At 58.4% G+C, this 18,923-nt stretch overlaps 1 protein-coding gene across 1 annotated transcript in view; it reads right to left on the bottom strand.

The window, feature by feature from the left end:
• Positions 1 to 17,707, bottom strand: part of LOC133357441 (disks large homolog 1-like) — an 18,609-nt gene extending 902 nt beyond the window's left edge. Inside the window, exons 1-10 of the mRNA XM_061575390.1 lie at positions 17,697 to 17,707; positions 13,232 to 13,340; positions 9,367 to 9,417; positions 7,503 to 7,627; positions 4,818 to 4,987; positions 3,369 to 3,505; positions 2,620 to 2,764; positions 2,151 to 2,277; positions 1,107 to 1,263; positions 330 to 432 (exon numbers count right to left, since the gene is read on the bottom strand). Of these exons, the coding sequence (XP_061431374.1) occupies positions 330 to 432; positions 1,107 to 1,263; positions 2,151 to 2,277; positions 2,620 to 2,764; positions 3,369 to 3,505; positions 4,818 to 4,987; positions 7,503 to 7,627; positions 9,367 to 9,417; positions 13,232 to 13,340; positions 17,697 to 17,707 (1,135 nt within the window). The remainder of the gene's footprint in view (positions 1 to 329; positions 433 to 1,106; positions 1,264 to 2,150; positions 2,278 to 2,619; positions 2,765 to 3,368; positions 3,506 to 4,817; positions 4,988 to 7,502; positions 7,628 to 9,366; positions 9,418 to 13,231; positions 13,341 to 17,696) is intronic.
• Positions 17,708 to 18,923: the final 1,216 nt, after the last annotated feature.

Genomic DNA, 18,923 nt, shown 5'->3' with positions numbered 1-18,923 from the left:
CTGCGCAGCGTCACTCGCTGCGCAGCGTCACTCGCTGCGCAGCGTCACTCGCTGCGCCGCGTCACTCGGCCCTGCGCAGCGTCACTCGCTGCGCAGCGTCACTCGCTGCGCAGCGTCACTCGCTGCGCCGCGTCACTCGCTGCGCCGCGTCACTCGCTGCGCAGCGTCACTCGCTGCGCCGCGTCACTCGCTGCGCAGCGTCACTCGCTGCGCCGCGTCACTCGCTGCGCCGCGTCACTCGCTGCGCCGCGTCACTCGCTGCGCCGCGTCACTCGCTGCGCCGCGTCACTCGCTGCCCAGCGTCACTCGCTATGCTGGTGCGCACTCACCCTCGGGCTTGTACTGCGCGATGATTGTGACGGTCTGGCCGGCGCCCTTGAGCGCTGCGGCCGCCTGCTCGTGCGTGGCTCCTCGAAGGTCGATGCCGTTCACCTAAACACAGAGGAGATGCTGCAGCCTTCGCAGACTGTAGGGGCACGTGGCACTAGCGAGTAGCACCTATGAAGGCTAATTCACACAGACACACAGACACTCACACGCAGACACTCACACGCAGACATTCACACACTCACACACAGACACACACACTCACACACAGACAACAGACAAACACACTCACACATAGACAAACAAACTCACACACAGACACTCACACTCAAACACAGACACACACACACAGACACTCACACACAGACAACAGACAAACACACTCACACAGACAAACAAACAAACTCACACACAGACACACACACACAGACACACACACACATAGACACACACACTGACACTCACACACAGACACACACACTGACACTCACACACACACTCACACAGACATACACACTCACAGAGAGACACTCACGCAGACACACACACAAACACAGTCCTGCGTAACGCGCTGTCCTGCGTAATGTGCGCATGCACGCACACACGCACGCACACACACACACGCACGCACACACACACGCACACACACGCACGCACACACACACGCACACACACGCACGCACACACGCACGCACGCACACACACAAGCACACACGTACACGCACGTACACGCACACGCACGCACACACGCACATACACACACACGTCCCCGCGCTCACCGACACGATCTGGTCCCCGCGCCGCAGCTCCCCGCTCAGGTCGGCGGGGCCCCCCGCCAGGATGAAGGAGATGAAGATGCCCTCCCCGTCCTCGCCCCCCACGATGTTGAAGCCCAGCCCCGTCGAGCCCTTGTGCAGCGCGATCTTGCGCGGGCCGCTGGTTGCGCCGGGAGCGAAGGGGGGGGGGGGGGGGGGGGGAGCACACACAACATGCAAAGGTCCCCCGTGTAGCCTCGTGCAGAATGCTGGCAAGTGCGGTCAGCGAGCGGATTGGAGCCTGCGAAGGCCGTCACGGGGGAGGGGGGGGGGGGGGGTACAGCACCACCACGCCCGACCGCCTTTGTCTCCCCGGTGACTGCAGCTTGCGTAGTAGAGCTGGGGAGTTGTCGGTTGAGGGTCATGGGGAACAGGGTTAGAGGTAAGGGGTCAGGGTGAGGGGTCAGGGTGAAGGGTCAGGGTGAGGGGTCATCGAGGATGACGATGATTGGGGTGGTCCCTCATTCCTCCACCCTCCCCCCACCACTCTCCCTCCCCCCCTCCACCCTCCCCCCACCACTCACCTCTTACCCTCCCCCCACCACTCACCCCTCCCCCCACCACTCAATACCACCACTCCCTCCACCACTCATCCCCACCACTCACCCTCCCCCCACCACTCACCACACACCCTCCCCTCTACACTCAATCCCACCACTCACCCTCCCCCCACCACTCAAACACTCCCCCTCCCCCCACCACTCACCCTGCCCCCACCACTCAACCACTCACCCTCCCCCCACCTGACCCTCCCCCCTACACTCACCCTCCCCCCCCCACCACTCCCCCCACAACTCCCCCCACCACTCACCACTCACCCTCCCCCCTACACTCGCCCTCCCCCCTACACTCACCCTCCCCCCCCCACCACTCTCCCCACAACTCCCCCCACCACTCACCACTCCCTCCACCACTCCCCCCCCGCCCCCCACCACTCACCACCACTCCCCCCTACCACTCCCCCCCCCCCCCCAACACTCCCCCCACCACTCCCCCCCCACCACCCACCTCAGCATGTCATCGTCGCCCATCAGAGACTTGGGCACGGGGGAGTAGCGGGAGGGTGAGGGGGGGCCGTGGATGCCCCCGTACCCGCTGGGCCCCATCACGTGGTTGTCCATGCTGGGGGGGTAGGCTGCGGGCACGAGGGAGACAAAGGCGGACGTGGAGGGGGGGAGAGGGACGCAGGCATCAGCAGGTGCGGAGGGGGGGGGGGGTCACAGGCTACTTACTCACACCAGGAGGCCAGCAACAACCAGCACCGTTGAATGTGTGTGTCTGTGTGTGTCTGTGTGTCTGTCTGTGTGTCTGCGTGTGTGTGTCTGTGTGTGTGTGTCTGTGTGTGTGTGTGTGTCTGTCTGTGTGTGGCTGTGTGTGGCTGTGTGTGTGTGTCTGTGTGTGTGTGTCTGTGTGTCTGTGTCTGTGTGTGTGTCTGTGTGTGTCTGTGTGTGCGTGTGTGTACAGGTGAGCTGCTGACCGCTGGTGACGTCGGGCGGCCCGTAGGTGTCCGACAGGTAGAGGCTCGTGGGCTTGGCCACCTTGAGGTACACCACGTCCGAGGTGCTCTTCAGAGCCCCCACCGCGTCCTCGTGCGTCACCTCCTCCAGGCACATGGCGTTCACCTGGCGGGGGTGGCGGCAGGGGGCGGGGGGGGGCAGAGTGCAGCAGGTGCAGCGAGTAGAATGAGCGTTGAGCAGCAGGAGCAACGTGAAGTGAGATGAGCGGCACGCACGCAGCACGGGCATCGAGCGCGAGGTATTCATTCGAGTGCGGTGCAGCAGGGTGCAGCAGCAGGGTGCAGCAGCAGCAGGGTACAGCAGGGTGCAGCAGCAGCAGGCTGCAGAGGGGCATAGCAGTTTTTCGGCAGCGTGCAGGAGGGTGCAGCAGCAGCACGGTGCAGCAGGGTGCAGCAGTAGCAGGGTGCAGCAGGGTGCAAAAGCAGCAGCAGGGTGCAGCAGCAGGGTGCAGCAGCAGCAGGGTGCAGCAGCACTGTGCAGCAGCACTGTGCAGCAGCATTGTGCAGCAGCAGAGCATAGATCGCAGCAGGCTGCAGAGAGCGTAGCAGCGTTTCGGCAGCGTGCAGCAGGGTGCAGCTGCAGCAGGGTGCAGCAGCAGCAGGGTGCGGCAGCAGCAGGGTGCAGCAGCAGGGTGCAGCAGCAGCAGGGTGCAGCAGCAGTACGGTGCAGCAGCAGTACGGTACAGCAACAGCAGCAGTGAGCCGCTGACCGCGAGTAGGCGGTCTCCGATCTGCAGGCGTCCGTCCTTCTGCGCGGCGCCCCCGTCGATGATCTTCGTCACGTAGATGCTGTTGTCCCCCGGCATGTGCTGGTTGCCGATGCCGCCTGCGATGCTGAAGCCAAGGCCTAGTGGGGGAGGGGTGGGGGAGGCGGGGGAGGCGGGGGAGGCGGGGGGGGGGGAGGCGGGGGGGGGTGGGGGAGGTGGGAGAGGTAGGGGAGGTGGGGGAGGTGGGGGGGGGAGGTGGGGGAGGTGGGGGGGGGGGTGGGGGAGGTGGGGGAGGCGGGGGAGGTGGGGGGGGGGTGGGGGAGGCGGGGGAGTTGGGGGAGGCGGGGGGCGGAGGTGGGGGAGGCGGGGGAGGCGGGGGAGGCGGGGGAGGTGGGGGTGGGGGAGGCGGGGGAGGCGGGGGAGGTGGGGGTTCAAGTTTCAAAGTTAATGTATTAGTATAGCCCTGTGAGCCATTCGGCTCTTGAATCGGGTGCAACCGCAACAAACAAAAAACAAAAACATGAACAAGAAAACATCTTAAATTGACTATGTGACTAAGTGCAAACAGAAAATCCAAGAAAAGACAGAAAAATATTGCAGAAAAATCACCGCACACCAACGCTGTGTGCAAAAATCCCAGTGGGATGCAAGTCAAACAACAACCAACAACCACAACCACAAGACAACTTAGATTAAGGCCATCAGTCTAACTCCGTACTGCAACAAACAAACATGGCCAAACCAATACACGGGGGGCGGGGGGCGGGGGGGGGGGGCACGACACGGGGGGGGGTTATGGCGAGTGAAGAGGGTCGGGGATTCGGGTTGGGAGGGTGACGGCTACAGAGGCCGCGAGGGTCAAGCCGCCAGGGGGTTACGGCTGTGGGGGGGGGTCCTGCAGGTGACGGTGGTGGTAGGCGCCTAGGCTGAGCAGGTGGAGGTGCGGGGTGTGCGGTGTACACGGTGCGGCGTTTGGCACAATGTTCGGTGCTGTTCTTTGGTACGGTGCCCGGTGTAATGCCTGGTGCGGTGTTTGGTGCAGTGTTTGGTGCAGTGTTTGGTGCGGTGTTTGGTGCGTTGTTTGGTGCGGTGTTTGGTGTGCTTCAGGGTGTGGTGCCTGGTGCGGTGTGCGGTGCGGTGTGCGGTGCGGTGTTCGGTGCGGTGTTTGGTGCGGTGTTTGGTGTGCTTCAGGGTGTGGTGCCTGGTGCGGTGTGCGGTGTTCGGTGCGGTGTTCGGTGCGGTGTTTGGTGCGGTGTTTGGTGCGGTGTTTGGTGTGCTTCAGGGTGTGGTGCCTGGTGCGGTGTGCGGTGTTCGGTGCGGTGTTCGGTGCGGTGTTCGGTGCGGTGTTTGGTGCGGTGTTTGGTGTGCTTCAGGGTGTGGTGCCTGGTGCGGTGTGCGGTGCGGCGCTGCCCAGTGTGATACTCAGCGTGGTGTGTGGTGCGTGGCCCTCACCCTTGGGCCCCTTGACGAGCTTGATCTCGGCGAGGGTCTCGCTGAGCGGGCGTCTGCGTCGCACGTAGAGGCGCACGATGGAGCCGGCCTCCTTGAGCGCCTCCACGGCGCGGCTGTGCGCCACCTCCCGCACGTCCACCTCGTTCACGCGCAAGATGCAGTCGTTCACCCTGCGCACGCACACAGCATCAGTCAGTCACGCACGCAGACACACACACAGACCGAGATCCCTCGTGGAGACTCGAACGGAGCGTCGGGGCAAGGGCTGTGAGCGAGTAGCACCACACGGCGCACGAGAAGTTGGGTGGGCAAACTGCACCAGGTCCTCATTTAAGGCCGAGTCCACCTAGGGGAGGCCCAGGACTGGTTCAGATGATTGTTTCCGGTGTTGTTGGCGGCGAGCGGGAATCAAACTCGGTTCGCCGGTGCACTACCGTTACCCATACTCACACAAAGACAAGATCCCCCGTGTAGCCTGAACAGACTGTTGGGGCAAGTGTTGTTAGCGAGTAGCAGCACCTATGAAGGCCGGCACGACATACGAGGAGGTGGTTGGCCGCCACCACGCCCGGCCGCCTTTGTCTCTCCATTCACGAGGTTTCACACACTGAACCAGGTACTTATTTGAGGCTGAGTCGACCCAGAAAGGGCCCAGGCAGGACCGGTTCAAATAATCGTCACCGGTGTTGGCCGTGAGCGGGAATCGAACTCGGGTCGCCGGTTTCGTAGCGCAGCGTAGCGCTCACCGCTACACCACCGCTCCCCACTCACACAAAGACAAAGATCCCCCGTGTAGCCTTAACAGACTGTAGGGGCAAGTGCTGTTAGCGAGTACCTATGAAGGCCGGAACGGCACACGAGGGGGTGGGTGGCCAGCACCACGCTCGACCGCCTTTGTCTCCCCAGTGGCGATGTTCACACACCGCACCAGCTACTCATTTGAGGCCGAGTCGACCTAGGGGAGGCCCCACTCACACACGCAAGCACACATCCCGTGCCACATCCTCCTCTTCTGTTTCGCATTCGTGGTGTCATCAGCTGTACTCCCCCCCCCCCCCTCACCACCCCACCCCCCCACCCCCCCATGCCCCCCACCCATCCCGCTCCAATCCCAGGTGGTGCTGCACAGTGACGGCTGCCACTGGGGGTCCCCTCAGTGACTGCAGCAGGGCAATGCGATGGTTGAGCTGAGACGTGAGGAGCTCTGAGCTGCTGAGGCTTTGATGCAAGCGCCACTCTCCATGCAAGTCCTTATCTCTGGGTCTCTGTGTGAGTCTGTGGGTCATGGTGAGAGTCTCTGGGCCTCTGTGTGAGTCTATGGGTATCTGTGTGAGTCTATGGGTCTCTGTGTGAGTCTATGGGTCTCTGTGTGAGTCTGTGGGTCACGGTGAGAGTCTATGGCTCTCTGTGTGAGTCTATGGGTATCTGTGCGAGTCTATGGGTCTTTGTGTGAGTCTATGACTCTATGTATGAGTCTATGGGTCTCTGTGAGAGTTCATTGGTTTCTGTGTGAGTCTATGACTCTCTGTGCGAGTCTATGGGTCTCTGTGTGAGTCTGTGGGTCTCTGTGTGAGTCTGTGGGTCTCTGTGTGAGTCTGTGGGTCTCTTTGTGAGTCTGTGGGTCTCTGTGTGAGTCTGTGGGTCTCTGTGTGAGTCTGTGGGTCACGGTGAGAGTCTATGGCTCTCTGTGTGAGTCTGTGGGTCACGGTGAGAGTCTATGGGTCTCTGTGTGAGTCTGTGGGTCTCTGTGTGAGTCTGTGGGTCTCTGTGTGAGTCTGTGGGTCACGGTGAGAGTCTATGGCTCTCTGTGTGAGTCTGTGGGTCACGGTGAGAGTCTATGGGTCTCTGTGTGAGTCTGTGGGTCACGGTGAGAGTCTATGGGTCTCTGTGTGAGTCTGTGGGTCACGGTGAGAGTCTATAGCTCTCTGTGCGAGTCTGTGGGTCACGGTGAGAGTCTATGAGTCTCTGTGTGAGTCTATGGGTCTCTGTGTGAGTCTGTGGGTCACGGTGAGAGTCTATGGCTCTCTGTGCGAGTCTGTGGGTCACGGTGAGAGTCTATGAGTCTCTGTGTGAGTCTATGGGTCTCTGTGTGAGTCTGTGGGTCACGGTGAGAGTCTATGGCTCTCTGTGCGAGTCTGTGGGTCACGGTGAGAGTCTATGAGTCTATGTGAGCCTTTGGGTCTATGTATGAGTCTGTGGTTCACGGTGAGAGTTTATGGGTCTGTGTGTGAGTCTATGGGTCTCTGTGTGAGTCTATGATTCTCTGTGTGAGTCTATGGCTCTCTGTGTGAGTCTATGGGTCTCTGTGTGAATCTATGACTCTCTGCGTGAGGCTATGACTCTGTGTGAGTCGATGTCTCTGTGTGAGTCTATGAGCCTCTGTGTGAGTCTATGACTCTCTGTGTGAGTCTATGACTCTGTGTGAGTCTATGACTCTCTGTGTGAGTCTATAGCCGTCATGTGCGCGTCAATGGCCGTCATGTGCGAGTCTGTCCCCATTTACAGGCTGGTGCCACGCAGGGACAGCTGCCACTGGGGCCCCCCTAGGCAACAGCGCTTCCGAGTCACCGATGGGCATTCAAGCGAGCGCCACCCTCCGTGCAAACCTCCTTCGGCTCCCCGACCGGCGATGCCCCAACGCTTGCGGCGCCGGTCGCTCCCCCGGGACCCGTCCCGGAGCCTCACCTGAGCCGACCGTCCTGTGCGGCCGCGCCGCCGGGGATGATCTTGGTGATGAAGATGGCCGGGTCGTCGCCGATGTGCGGGTTGTCGGTGCCGCCCGCGATGCTGAACCCGAGCCCCGAGTTCCCCTGCAGGAAGGCGGCGGGGGTCACGGGACAACATCGTCGTCATCGTTGTTGTCGCTGTCATCGTCGTCATCATCGTCATCATCGTCAGGTCGTCATTATCGTCGTCATAATCATTATCGCTATCATCATCGTCGTCATCGTCACCATCATCATCTAGTCACGAGTGCACTGTCGTTCTGCACCCTGGTGCAGCCTGCACAGTGCTGCACCCTGCTGCCGATTGCTGCACCCTACTGCACCCTGCTGTACACTGCTGCAACCTGCTGCAACCTGCTGCAACCTGCTGTACACTGCTGCAGCCTGCTGTACACTGCACAGTGCTGCACCCTGCTGCAGCCTGCTGTACACTGCACCCTGCTGCACCCTGCTGCACCCTGCTGCACCCTGCTGCACCCTGCTGCACCCTGCTGCACCCTGCTGCACTCTGCGCCCTGCTGCATTATGCACATGGCTCCTCCCTGCGAACTGCTAATGCTGAACGACGCTGTGATAGTTTCACAGCAGGGGGCGATGTTGCTACGTGGTCCAGCCTAGGGGACCCTCCAGTGGTAGCTGTCTCTATGCTGTAGTTTCACAGCAGGGGGCGATGTTGCTACGTGGTCCAGCCTAGGGGACCCTCCAGTGGTAGCTGTCTCTATGCTGTAGTTTCACAGCAGGGGGCGATGTTGCTACGTGGTTCAGCCTAGGGGACCCTCCAGTGGTAGCTGTCTCTATGCTGTAGTTTCACAGCAGGGGGCGATGTTGCTACGTGGTTCAGCCTAGGGGACCCCCCAGTGGTAGCTGTCTCTATGCTGTAGTTTCACAGCAGGGGGCGATGTTGCTACGTGGTCCAGCCTAGGGGACCCTCCAGTGGTAGCTGTCTCTATGCTGTAGTTTCACAGCAGGGGGCGATGTTGCTACGTGGTTTAACCTAGGGGACCCCCCAGTGGTAGCTGTCTCTATGCTGTAGTTTCACAGCAGGGGGCGATGTTGCTACGTGGTTCAGCCTAGGGGACCCCCCAGTGGTAGCTGTCTCTATGCTGTAGTTTCACAGCAGGGGGCGATGTTGCTACGTGGTTCAACCTAGGGGACCCTCCAGTGGTAGCTGTCTCTATGCTGTAGTTTCACAGCAGGGGGCGATGTTGCTACGTGGCCCAGCCTAGGGGACCCTCCAGTGGTAGCTGTCTCTATGCTGTAGTTTCACAGCAGGGGGCGATGTTGCTACGTGGTTCAGCCTAGGGGACCCTCCAGTGGTAGCTGTCTCTATGCTGTAGTTTCACAGTAGGGGGCGATGTTGCTACGTGGTTTAGCCTAGGGGACCCTCCAGTGGGAGCTGTCTCTATGCTGTAGTTTCACAGCAGGGGGCGATGTTGCTACGTGGTTCAGCCTAGGGGACCCTCCAGTGGTAGCTGATCCTATGCTGTAGTTTCACAGTAGGGGGCGATGTTGCTACGTGGTTTAGCCTAGGAGACCCCCCAGTAGTAGCTGTCTCTATGCTGTAGTTTCACAGCAGGGGGCGATGTTGCTACGTGGTTCAGCCTAGGGGACCCCCCAGTGGTAGCTGTCTCTATGCTGTAATTTCACAGCAGGGGGCGATGTTGCTACGTGGTTTAGCTTAGGGGACCCCCCAGTGGTAGCTGCCCCTATGCTGTAGTTTCACAGTAGGGGGCGATGTTGCTGTGTGAACATTTCCCTACAGCACTTGCCCCAACAGTCTGTTGCAGGCTATAGGGTGGACCTTTGTCTTTGTGGATACTCACCCTCTCCAGCGTGATCTCTTCATACTCGTACTCCGCCTCGCTGCCGTTGAGCTGCGGAGACACGAGCACGTTCTTACCCCGGGCCCCCTACTGGACGTATAAGACAAAGAGTTTCATAGCTCATCGGATTTCTCCTGCTGCAGTAAAACAATTATATTCTGGATCTCACACACGGGGGGAGGGGGGGGAGGGGGGGAGGGGGGGAGGGGGGGAGGGGGGGAGGGGGGCTCAACGCAGCCCCCTCCCTCTCTCCCCGGCAGCTCCGCCCAATTTCACATAACCTCACCCACTCAACGGCCACGCCACGCCCACTTTCACGTAGCTCCGCCCACTTTCACGTAGCTCCGCCCACTTTCACACAGCCCCACCCACTCACCACCCTCGCCCCGCCCACTGTCACACAGCCCCGCCCTCCGCCCAAGTTAGCTCCGCCCACTAATCGGGTAGCCCCGCCCTCCACCCAAGTTAGCCCCGCCCACTAATCAGGTAGCCCCGTTGCATGCGTCATGAGTTGAGCAGGAGTGGCAGGTGCGTTGCCGTTTGCGTTCGTTTGCATGCGTGTGCAACTCTGCGTGTCGTTTGCATGCGTGTGCAACTCTGCGTGCGCAACTCTGCGTGCGCAACTCTGCGTGCGCAACTCTGCGTGCGCAACTCTGCGTGTGCAACTCTGCGTGCGCAACTCTGCGTGCGCAACTCTGCGTTCGTTTGCATGCGTGCGCAACTCTGCGTGCGCAACTCTGCGTTCGTTTGCATGCGTGCGCAACTCTGCGTGCGCAACTCTGCGTGCGCAACTCTGCGTGCGCAACTCTGCGTGCGCAACTCTGCGTGCGCAACTCTGCGTGCGCAACTCTGCGTGCGCAACTCTGCGTGCGCAACTCTGCGTGCGCAACTCTGCGTGCGCAACTCTGCGTGCGCAACTCTGCGTGCGCAACTCTGCGTGTGCAACTCTGCGTGCGTGTATGTATATGTGCGTGCGTGTATGTATATGTGTGTGCGGGAGTGGTAGTGCAGCGCTTAGCGCGCTGCGCTACGAACCCGGCGACCCGAGTTCGATTCACGCTCACGGCCAACACCAGTGACAATTATCTGAACCGGTCCCCATGGCCTCCTCTAGATCGACTCAGCCTCAAATGAATACCTGGTGCGGTGTGCATACATCGCAACTAGGGAGACAAAGGCGGCCGGGCATGGTGCCGACCACCCACCCCTTCGTGTGCCGCGCCGGCCTTCACAAGTGCTCGGCAACAGCACTTTGGAGGCTACACGGGGGACCTTTGTCTCTGTGTCTGGACCAGCGAGCGCGCGTCGTGAATGTAAATCTGCGATCGTGACGACACTCGGCATCACCGAGGGCACGGCCACCCCTCCCCCACAGCCCCCCATCCCGGCGGTCCCTTGACGACAGTAACCACGGCAACAGCCTCCGAGGGCAGAAGGACAGAACGAGAGCAAACGGGGGAGGTGAGACGGGAGAAACGATGACGAGGGGGACAATGACGATAAAATTTCGATTTAAAGCTTTCGTGACTGCAGGGATTCATCTTCTTGGTTCTTTCGGTAAAGTCGCGTAGAAGGGAAATGATAAAATAATAAAAATAAAACATAATCAAATTTCGATTTAAAGCTTTCGTGACTGCAGGGATTCATCTTCTTGGTTCTTTCGGTAAAGTCGCGTAGAAGGAAAATAATAAAAAAATAAAAATAAAACGTAATCAAATTTCGATTTAAAGCTTTCGTGACTGCAGGGATTCATCTTCTTGGTTCTTTCGGTAAAGTCACGTAGACGGTAAATAATAAAATAATAAAAATAAAACGTAATAACATTTCGATTTAAAGCTTTCGTGACTGCAGGGATTCATCTTCTTGGTTCTTTCGGTAAAGTCACGTAGAAGGGAAATAATAAAATAATAAAAATATAAATAATAAAATAATTCTCACGACGTTTCGGCAACATCGCAAGCAGCCGTCCTCAGGTGGAAAACAGGTCTGTCGGAAAAACAGAGTCTGAATGATTTATTCAGACACTGTCTTCTCGACAGACCTGTCTTCTCGACAGACCTATTCTTCACCTGAGGACGGCTGCTTGCGTTGTGGCCGAAACGTCATGAGAATTATTTTATAATGTTTTATTTTCATTATTTTATTATTTCCAGTTTACGTGACTTTACCGAAAGAACCAAGAAGATGAATGACGATAATGTCGAGGCAGCGAACCTCTCCCGGTCATCAGCAGCCGTGGTCACTCCACTGCTGGATAGAGGCCACCCTCCATCCCTCCCGCGGGGGCTGCTCAATCCCACTCAGCGAGCCGGTCCCCACCGATTTCCCCCCGGCGACGGTGACCGTGACAACCACCGTCGACGCTAAACAGTGAACGCATTCGCCCGGTGAAAACGATTCTCGGGAGGGCGCTGCCGATGCCGGCAGGCGAGTTTGGCGTCGCGCGGCGTGAACCACCCAGAGAACCCGGAGAGAACCCCGCCGAATGCGAGGTGGCACTCGTTAGCGCCGCACGGATGGAGTCAAGAATCCCACTGCAGAGCCGCAGTCTTCCCGGGGTCACCCTCGCAGAGCGAGGCCACAACACCGAGGGCCTCGTGCCAGGGGGGGGGGGGCGGTGGCCACCAGCGTTGCCATCTCCCGGCAAACATGGCCGGTGGCAGCACAGCAAGTGGATTCGTGTACAACGCGAGCACGCAGCTGGGGTTGTTCTCTCTCCGGGTGCGTCCGGTTTCCTCGCCGCACACACCAACAACTCACGCACGGCGTTGTCCAAGCATCACCATGCAGGAACGCAGAGCTTGGGCAACTGTTGGGGATTGAGTCCCCGCCCACCACCGCCCACTGGCCCCGCCCACTTCCGCCCACAGGCCCCGCCCACTTCCGCCTACAGGCCCCGCCCACTTCCACCTACAGGCCCCACCCACTTCCGCACACAGGCCCCACCCACTTCCACCTACAGGCCCCACCCACTTCCGGCTACGCCCACTTCCGCCTACAGGCCCCGCCCACTTCCGCCTACCGTCCCCGCCCACCACTACCGATGTAGGAAGAGGTGGGGCCTGTCCAGGAAGGAGCGGGGGCCTAAGCAGTAGGAGGCCACAGCGCAAAACCCAAGGGGAGGGTGGGGCGGGTGCTAACAAGCAAGGCCTGCGGCCTACACAGGTTGAACTTCCCTCTTGAGTGAGCAACCCAGAGGGGCGTCGCAGGCATGAACCTGCGGCTCCGTAGGGGACTGCTTCACGACGCTATCCGCCACGCTGCACTGCGGCTCTTCAAATATTGAGGTTGTTTTTGTTGTTGTTGCTGTCCGCCTGATGAAGCTGGTTGTAATTACTGGCGAAACGTCGTACTCAGATTGTAAATGTTGTGGCTTTGCTCTCTGACACGCCCGTTAGTGCTGTACGAGTGACAAGTTGGCACGTTCTGTTTATGTGACAAACCGTACTAGTTGGCTGTGTCGGGTGGTGGAGGGTTTAACGACACGATCTAACCCAAAGATCCTCTATTACGGCTAAGGTGAAGGTAACAAAACGCGTAGAATCGAGGCACGCACAGTAGGCAGAAAGACGCAAAGATTCTGTGCCGCAGATGCGGTGGACACGGGCCGACTCGTTCTAGTTGTGGTTATGGTGGTTGTTGATGTTGTTGTTGTTATCGGTGAGGAGAGGGCAGAGGTCGCAATCGGGTACCCGATACCCGTACCCGACCCGATACCCGGCTACCTGTACCCGGCCGGGTACCCGTTTGCGACCCTGGTGCGGCCGGGTACGGGTAAGGAATCAAAACCCGTTTGCGACCTCTGGAAGAGGGTGATCCGAGTGGTAGAGTTGGCGGTGGCGTGCGGGCGGCGTGCACAACTCACGTAAGACGGTGAATCCAGATTGTCCGCGTTGACGATGATAGGAGGGGGATTTGCCTGCAAGACAAAATGTAGAGAGACAGAGAGACACACACACACAGACAAAGCTCCCCTGTGTAACCTATAACAGACTGATGGAGCCAAGCGCTTTTAGCGAGCACCACGCCCGGCCGCCTTTGTCTCCCCCAGTGGCGATGTTTTCACGCACCGCACCAGGAACTGATTTAAGGCTGAACCGACCTAGGGGAGGGCCACGACCGGTTCAGATCATCGTCACCGGTGTTGGTGGTGGCCGTGAGCGGGAATCGAACTCGGGTTGCCGGGTGCGTAGCGCAGCGCGTTAACCGCTACGCTACCCACAAAGACACGCACACACAGACACATTCATATGCCCAAAGACCCAATCAGCGAGCGCCATCTCTTTCCACGCAATAGTACAAATGGGTAACACCACGACCACCGCAGGTAACTTGTGGTGGGGTAGAGTGTGGGTAACTCCGAGATGTCTGGCCCGTGTGGAAGAGTAGGCCAGAATTATCCACCACAGGGAATGTCTATAGCTCCCTCTAGTCGAGCAATTGCAGGGCTGCGCTTTTCCTATTCTGCACATGTACATGCAGACGGTCAGAGGTACACGCAGACACAGGGAGATGCACGGATTCACAAGGACACCGACACACAGACAAACAAATTGACACGGATATACCAACAGCATACACACGCACAGATATACATAGACAAACAAAACCAAAGATCCGCTGTATAGACTACACACATACATAGACACATAGACACAAAGATACACAAAGAGATACAGAGACGCATATACACAGAGACGAATACACAGAATCATTGAGACAGACACACTGACACACATTTAGAGAGACAGAGACACACAGACACAGATATACACAGACAGAAACACGGATATACAGACAGATAGACAGACACAGCTATATATATGACAGAGACGCACAGACACACATGGACAGAGACTCACAGACAGAGACACACATCGAGACACGTAGACACACATACACATGGACAGAGACTCACAGACAGAGACACACATTGATGCCCATAGACACACATACACATGGACAGAGACTCACAGACAGAGTCACACATCGAGACACGTAGACACACATACACATGGACAGATACACACATTGATACCCATAGACACACATACACATGGACAGAGACTCACAGACAGAGACACACATTGATGCCCATAGACACACATACACATGGACAGAGACTCACAGACAGAGATACACATCGAGACACGTAGACACAGTCTCTTGGTCATTGCCATCTCGATGATCACCACACACCGCTCACCACACTCCGCTCACCACCGCTGGACTCCCAGGAGGGAGCTTTATGTGGAAGGGGAGGTGGGGGGGCGGTAGTGCAGTACAACTGTACAGTCACATGGAGATCCCACGGGGGATGGGAACGGAGAGAGGGGGAGCGGGGAGACAGCGAGAGAGGGGGAATGGGGAGAGGGAGTGAAGCTGGGAGAGAGAGTAGGGATAGAGGGGGTAGAGAGAGGGGGTAGAAAGAGGGGGGGGGTGGAGAGAGAGGGGTAGAGAGAGAGGGGGTAGAGAGAGAGGGGTTAGAGAGAGGGGGTAGATGAGAGAGAGGGGTGGTAGAAAGAGTGGGGGTAGAGAGAGAGGGGGGTAGAGAGAGGGGGTAAGAGAGAGAGGGGGTAGAGAGAGAGGGGGTAGAGATAGAGAGAGGGGGTAGAGAGAGGGGGGGTGGAGAGAGAGGGGGGGGGGGGGGTAGAGAGAGATGGGGTAGAGACAGAGGGGGTAGAGAGAGAGGAGGTAGAGAGAGGGGTAGAGAGTAGAGAGGGGGTAGAGAGAGGGTAGCGAGAGAGAGAGAGAGGGGGGGGGTAGAGAGAGGGGGGTAGAGAGATAGGGGGTAGAGAGACTAGGGGGGGGTAGATAGAGATGGGGGGTGGAGTAGAGAGAGGGGTAGAGAGAGAGAGGGTAGAGAGAGAGGGGGTAGAGAGAGAGGGGGTAGAGAGAGAGAGAGAGGAAAGGGGTAAGGAGAGCAGAGCGTGACATCTTTTGTGAAATATTTCATTTCAAAAAGGGGGGGGGGGGGGGGGGGTTACATAAAGCAAAGCGTTTAAAAAAAAAACAAAAAAACGAAATGATGAACGAAGCAAAGTGCCGACTACACCGAGCATCTTCTAGTTTCCTCTGATCGTAAAACAGAGAGAGGAAAATGGAGAGAAGTGCGAGTGAGAGAGAGGGTGTGGAGGGAGGCAGAGAGAGAGACAGAGACCGCAAGATGATATCGAAGAGCGGTGTTAGCTGCGTGACTCCGTGCGGAAGCTACCTGGTCTGTCAGTCCACACGAAGCTCCGGGTCTTCTCTAACACTGCTGTGTCCTTCCTTTCTCTTTGCTTGCGAAAGGTGGACCCCCCCCCCCCCCCCCCACAGAGAGAACATTTACACCGCTTTTTCTTGGTTCTTTCGGTAAAGTCACGTAGAAGGGAAGTAATACAATAATAAAAACAAAACATAATAAAATAATTCTCACGACGTTTCGGCTACAACGCAAGCAGCCATCCTGAGGAAGCATGCGTTGTAGCCGAAACGTCGTGAGAATTATATTATTTTATTATGCTTTGTTTTTATAATTGTATTACTTCCCTTCTACGTGACTTTACCGAAAGAACCAAGAAGATGAATCCCTGCAGTCACGAAAGCTTTAAATCGAAATTTACACTGCTTTGAAACAATCAGCCTGGCCTGCCTACGCTCCACGCCGGGTTTGACCAGGCAGGTTAGTGCGAGGAGCTCACAGATGCTTGAAAGATCTGGACGCAGACCCATCATCAGTGAGCGCCTCCGGCAAGCAAGGCTGCATGCCACAGCCACCTTGTGCCTCAGCGGCTTCTGCTTGGCCGGACAGAGGGGGCTAAACAGGCGTGGCACGGGTTGTAGAAGAGATTGACTGATGTGGTACAGGAGGATGAATGGCTGAGTGGACAAAGACAAAATTCCCCGTACAGCCTTAACGGACTGTTGCCTGAAGTGCTGTTAGCGAGTAGCAGCACGTATGAATGCCGGCACGGCACACGAGGGGGTGGGTGGACAGTACCAAGCCGGGCCGCCTTTGTCTCTTTCGCAGTCACTCACTCACCCACCCGCTCACTCACGCACGCACAACAACACTCACGCAACAACACTCACGCAACAACACTCACGCAACGCACAACGAAAACGGGACGAAGATGCCCCCCCTTCCCCACCCCCCCACCCCCGTGTGACCTACACAGGCTGTCGGGGCGAGAGCAGCTCGACTCACGCGGAGCGATCGCGACGACACCGGAGGTGGAGGAAGCAGTGAGTTATTGACGAGACGCGAGCATTGTTGGGGGGGGGCGGGGGGGGGGGGGTCGGGCCCGGGGGGGGGGTAGGAGACCGGGGTCTCAGCCCCCCCCCCCCTCACTCACCCCGCGATGGTGTCGCTCGCTCATCAGTATTCCGTTGCTTCTGCAGCAGCTCTGCAGCGAAGATCACGGACCCCCCCCTCCCTCCTCCCCCTACCCTCGTGCCCCCATCCCCCCCTGCCCCCACCCCCCCCTCCCGCCACCCCCAAGCATGGCAGTGACCCAGAGATGTCCAGCACCCACATCACTGTTCATCCCGCTCAGCCCCCACCCTCCACCCCCACACCCCCCCTCCCACCACCCCCCCCCAACCACCACCACCCCCCCCAACCACCACCCCCCCCAACCACCACCCCCCCCAACCACCACCACCCCACCCTCCCACCACCACCCCCCTCCCCCCCACCTCATCACCGTCCACCGCTCGCTCTCTCTAGTCAAGCAATTGCACGAATGCGCCGTTAATCTTCGGCACATGTCCATGCAGGCGGTCAGAGGTGCACACGGACACAGGGACACGCAAGGACACCGACACACAGACACACAAATAGACACGGATGTACCAACAGCACCCCCCCTCTCCCCCTCCCCGTGTGTGTCCACCCACACCAAGCGTCGTCACTCTCCACCCCCACTCCTCGTCTTGACCACACGGCAGCGGTGTCACAGATCACGTGCTCAGGCCTAGAGCACCACCCCTCCCCTCCCTCCTCCCGCTGTAGTCTCACAGTCGGGGGGGGGGGGGCAATGCTGCTACTGTGTGCGATCCCAATGGAGTAATCCGTGGGTGGGTGGGTTAATTCATTTATTTGGACGCTCACACTGTCACACAATGGCCTACCCTGCCCGAATGACGTCAGCGGGGATCTTTAACATGCACAGTGAAGCAGACGGCGCGTTGTAGCAGTGGTAGTAGTAGTACGAGTTGTATTTTTTACGGTTGATGCACCCGCAATAATAGCCAGGGCGGGCTGCTGGATTCGAACCGCAAGATCTCTCACGGGTAGCCACCTCCAGTCGTCCAATTACAAATATCTCCTCAACTCCCATACTCACTGTCTCTTCATCTCCCCATCTTATCATCTCCCCATCTTATCATCTCCCCTACTCCCCTTCTCCCTGTCTCTGCATCTTCCCGTCTCCCTCATCTCCTATCTATCCGATCTCTCACACGCTCCCATCCCCAACTCCCCCACCTCCCCCGTCTCTCCCATGTCCCCATCTCCCCCATCTCCCCCATCCCTCCCATGACCCCATTTCCACCATCTCCCTCATCTTCCCCATCTCTCCCAACTCTCCCATGTCCCAATCTCCCTCATCTCCCCCATCTCTCCCATGCCCCCATCTCCCCCATCTCTCCCCCATCTCCCATCGCTCCCATCTCTCCCATCTCTCCCATGTCCCCATCTCTCCCATCTCCCCATCTCCCCCATCTCTCTCCCATCTCCCCCATCCCCCGTCTCTCCGTCCCTCTCCGCTGCAGCTCAGCGACTCGGCTATTTTTCGCTCGGAGTTACTTCCTCCCTCGGACCGTGCGCTCTCCCGGGAGACGCCGCGGCGCATTTAATTACTTTTGGCCGACTTGCCAAAAATAACAAGGGGGTGGCTGAGACGCCGAGACTCGTTGGGGGGTAGGGGGCGGTGGGGGGCAGGGGGGGGGCAGCATCGTCGGCTAGGGGGCATTCGCTCATCGGCTAGGGGGCATTCACTCATCGGAGCGCGAACTTGTAGATTTATACAAACTGTCCACCACCCCCCCCCCCTCTCTCTCTCTCCCCCTTCCCCTGGGGAAACAATCAGTGGAGCGGCTCCGCTCAGCTAAGCCATGCTCATCGGGGGACCAATCAATGGCAAACGCACGCACAGATGTCACGCGTGCACACACCCATACACACACCCACACACACATACACCCATACATACACACACACCCACACACACCCACACATACACACACCCACACACACACAAACACCGACACACACACACACGCACCCACACACACACAAACACCCACCCACACGCACGCACCCACAAACTCCTACTCACACCCACACGCACGTACCCACACCCACAAACACCCACCCACCCACACACATACACACACACCCAAAGTCAAAGATCCCCCGTATAACCTTAACAAAGTGCTGGGGCAAGTGCTGAGTCGACCTAGGAGGGCCCCAGGACCAATTCAGATAATCGTCACCAGTGGCAACCGTGAACGGGAATCGAACTTGGATCACCAGGTCCATAGCGCACTGCACTAACTGTGTGTGTGCGTGT

This window comes from Lethenteron reissneri, chromosome 58 (assembly GCF_015708825.2).
Source record: "Lethenteron reissneri isolate LAM-NWPU_2019-01 chromosome 58, ASM1570882v1, whole genome shotgun sequence".
In the NCBI taxonomy this organism is placed as follows: Eukaryota; Metazoa; Chordata; class Hyperoartia; order Petromyzontiformes; family Petromyzontidae; genus Lethenteron; species Lethenteron reissneri.
The sequence above is the reverse complement of the archived record's forward strand: the minus strand, read 5'-3'. Positions and strand labels throughout refer to the sequence as shown.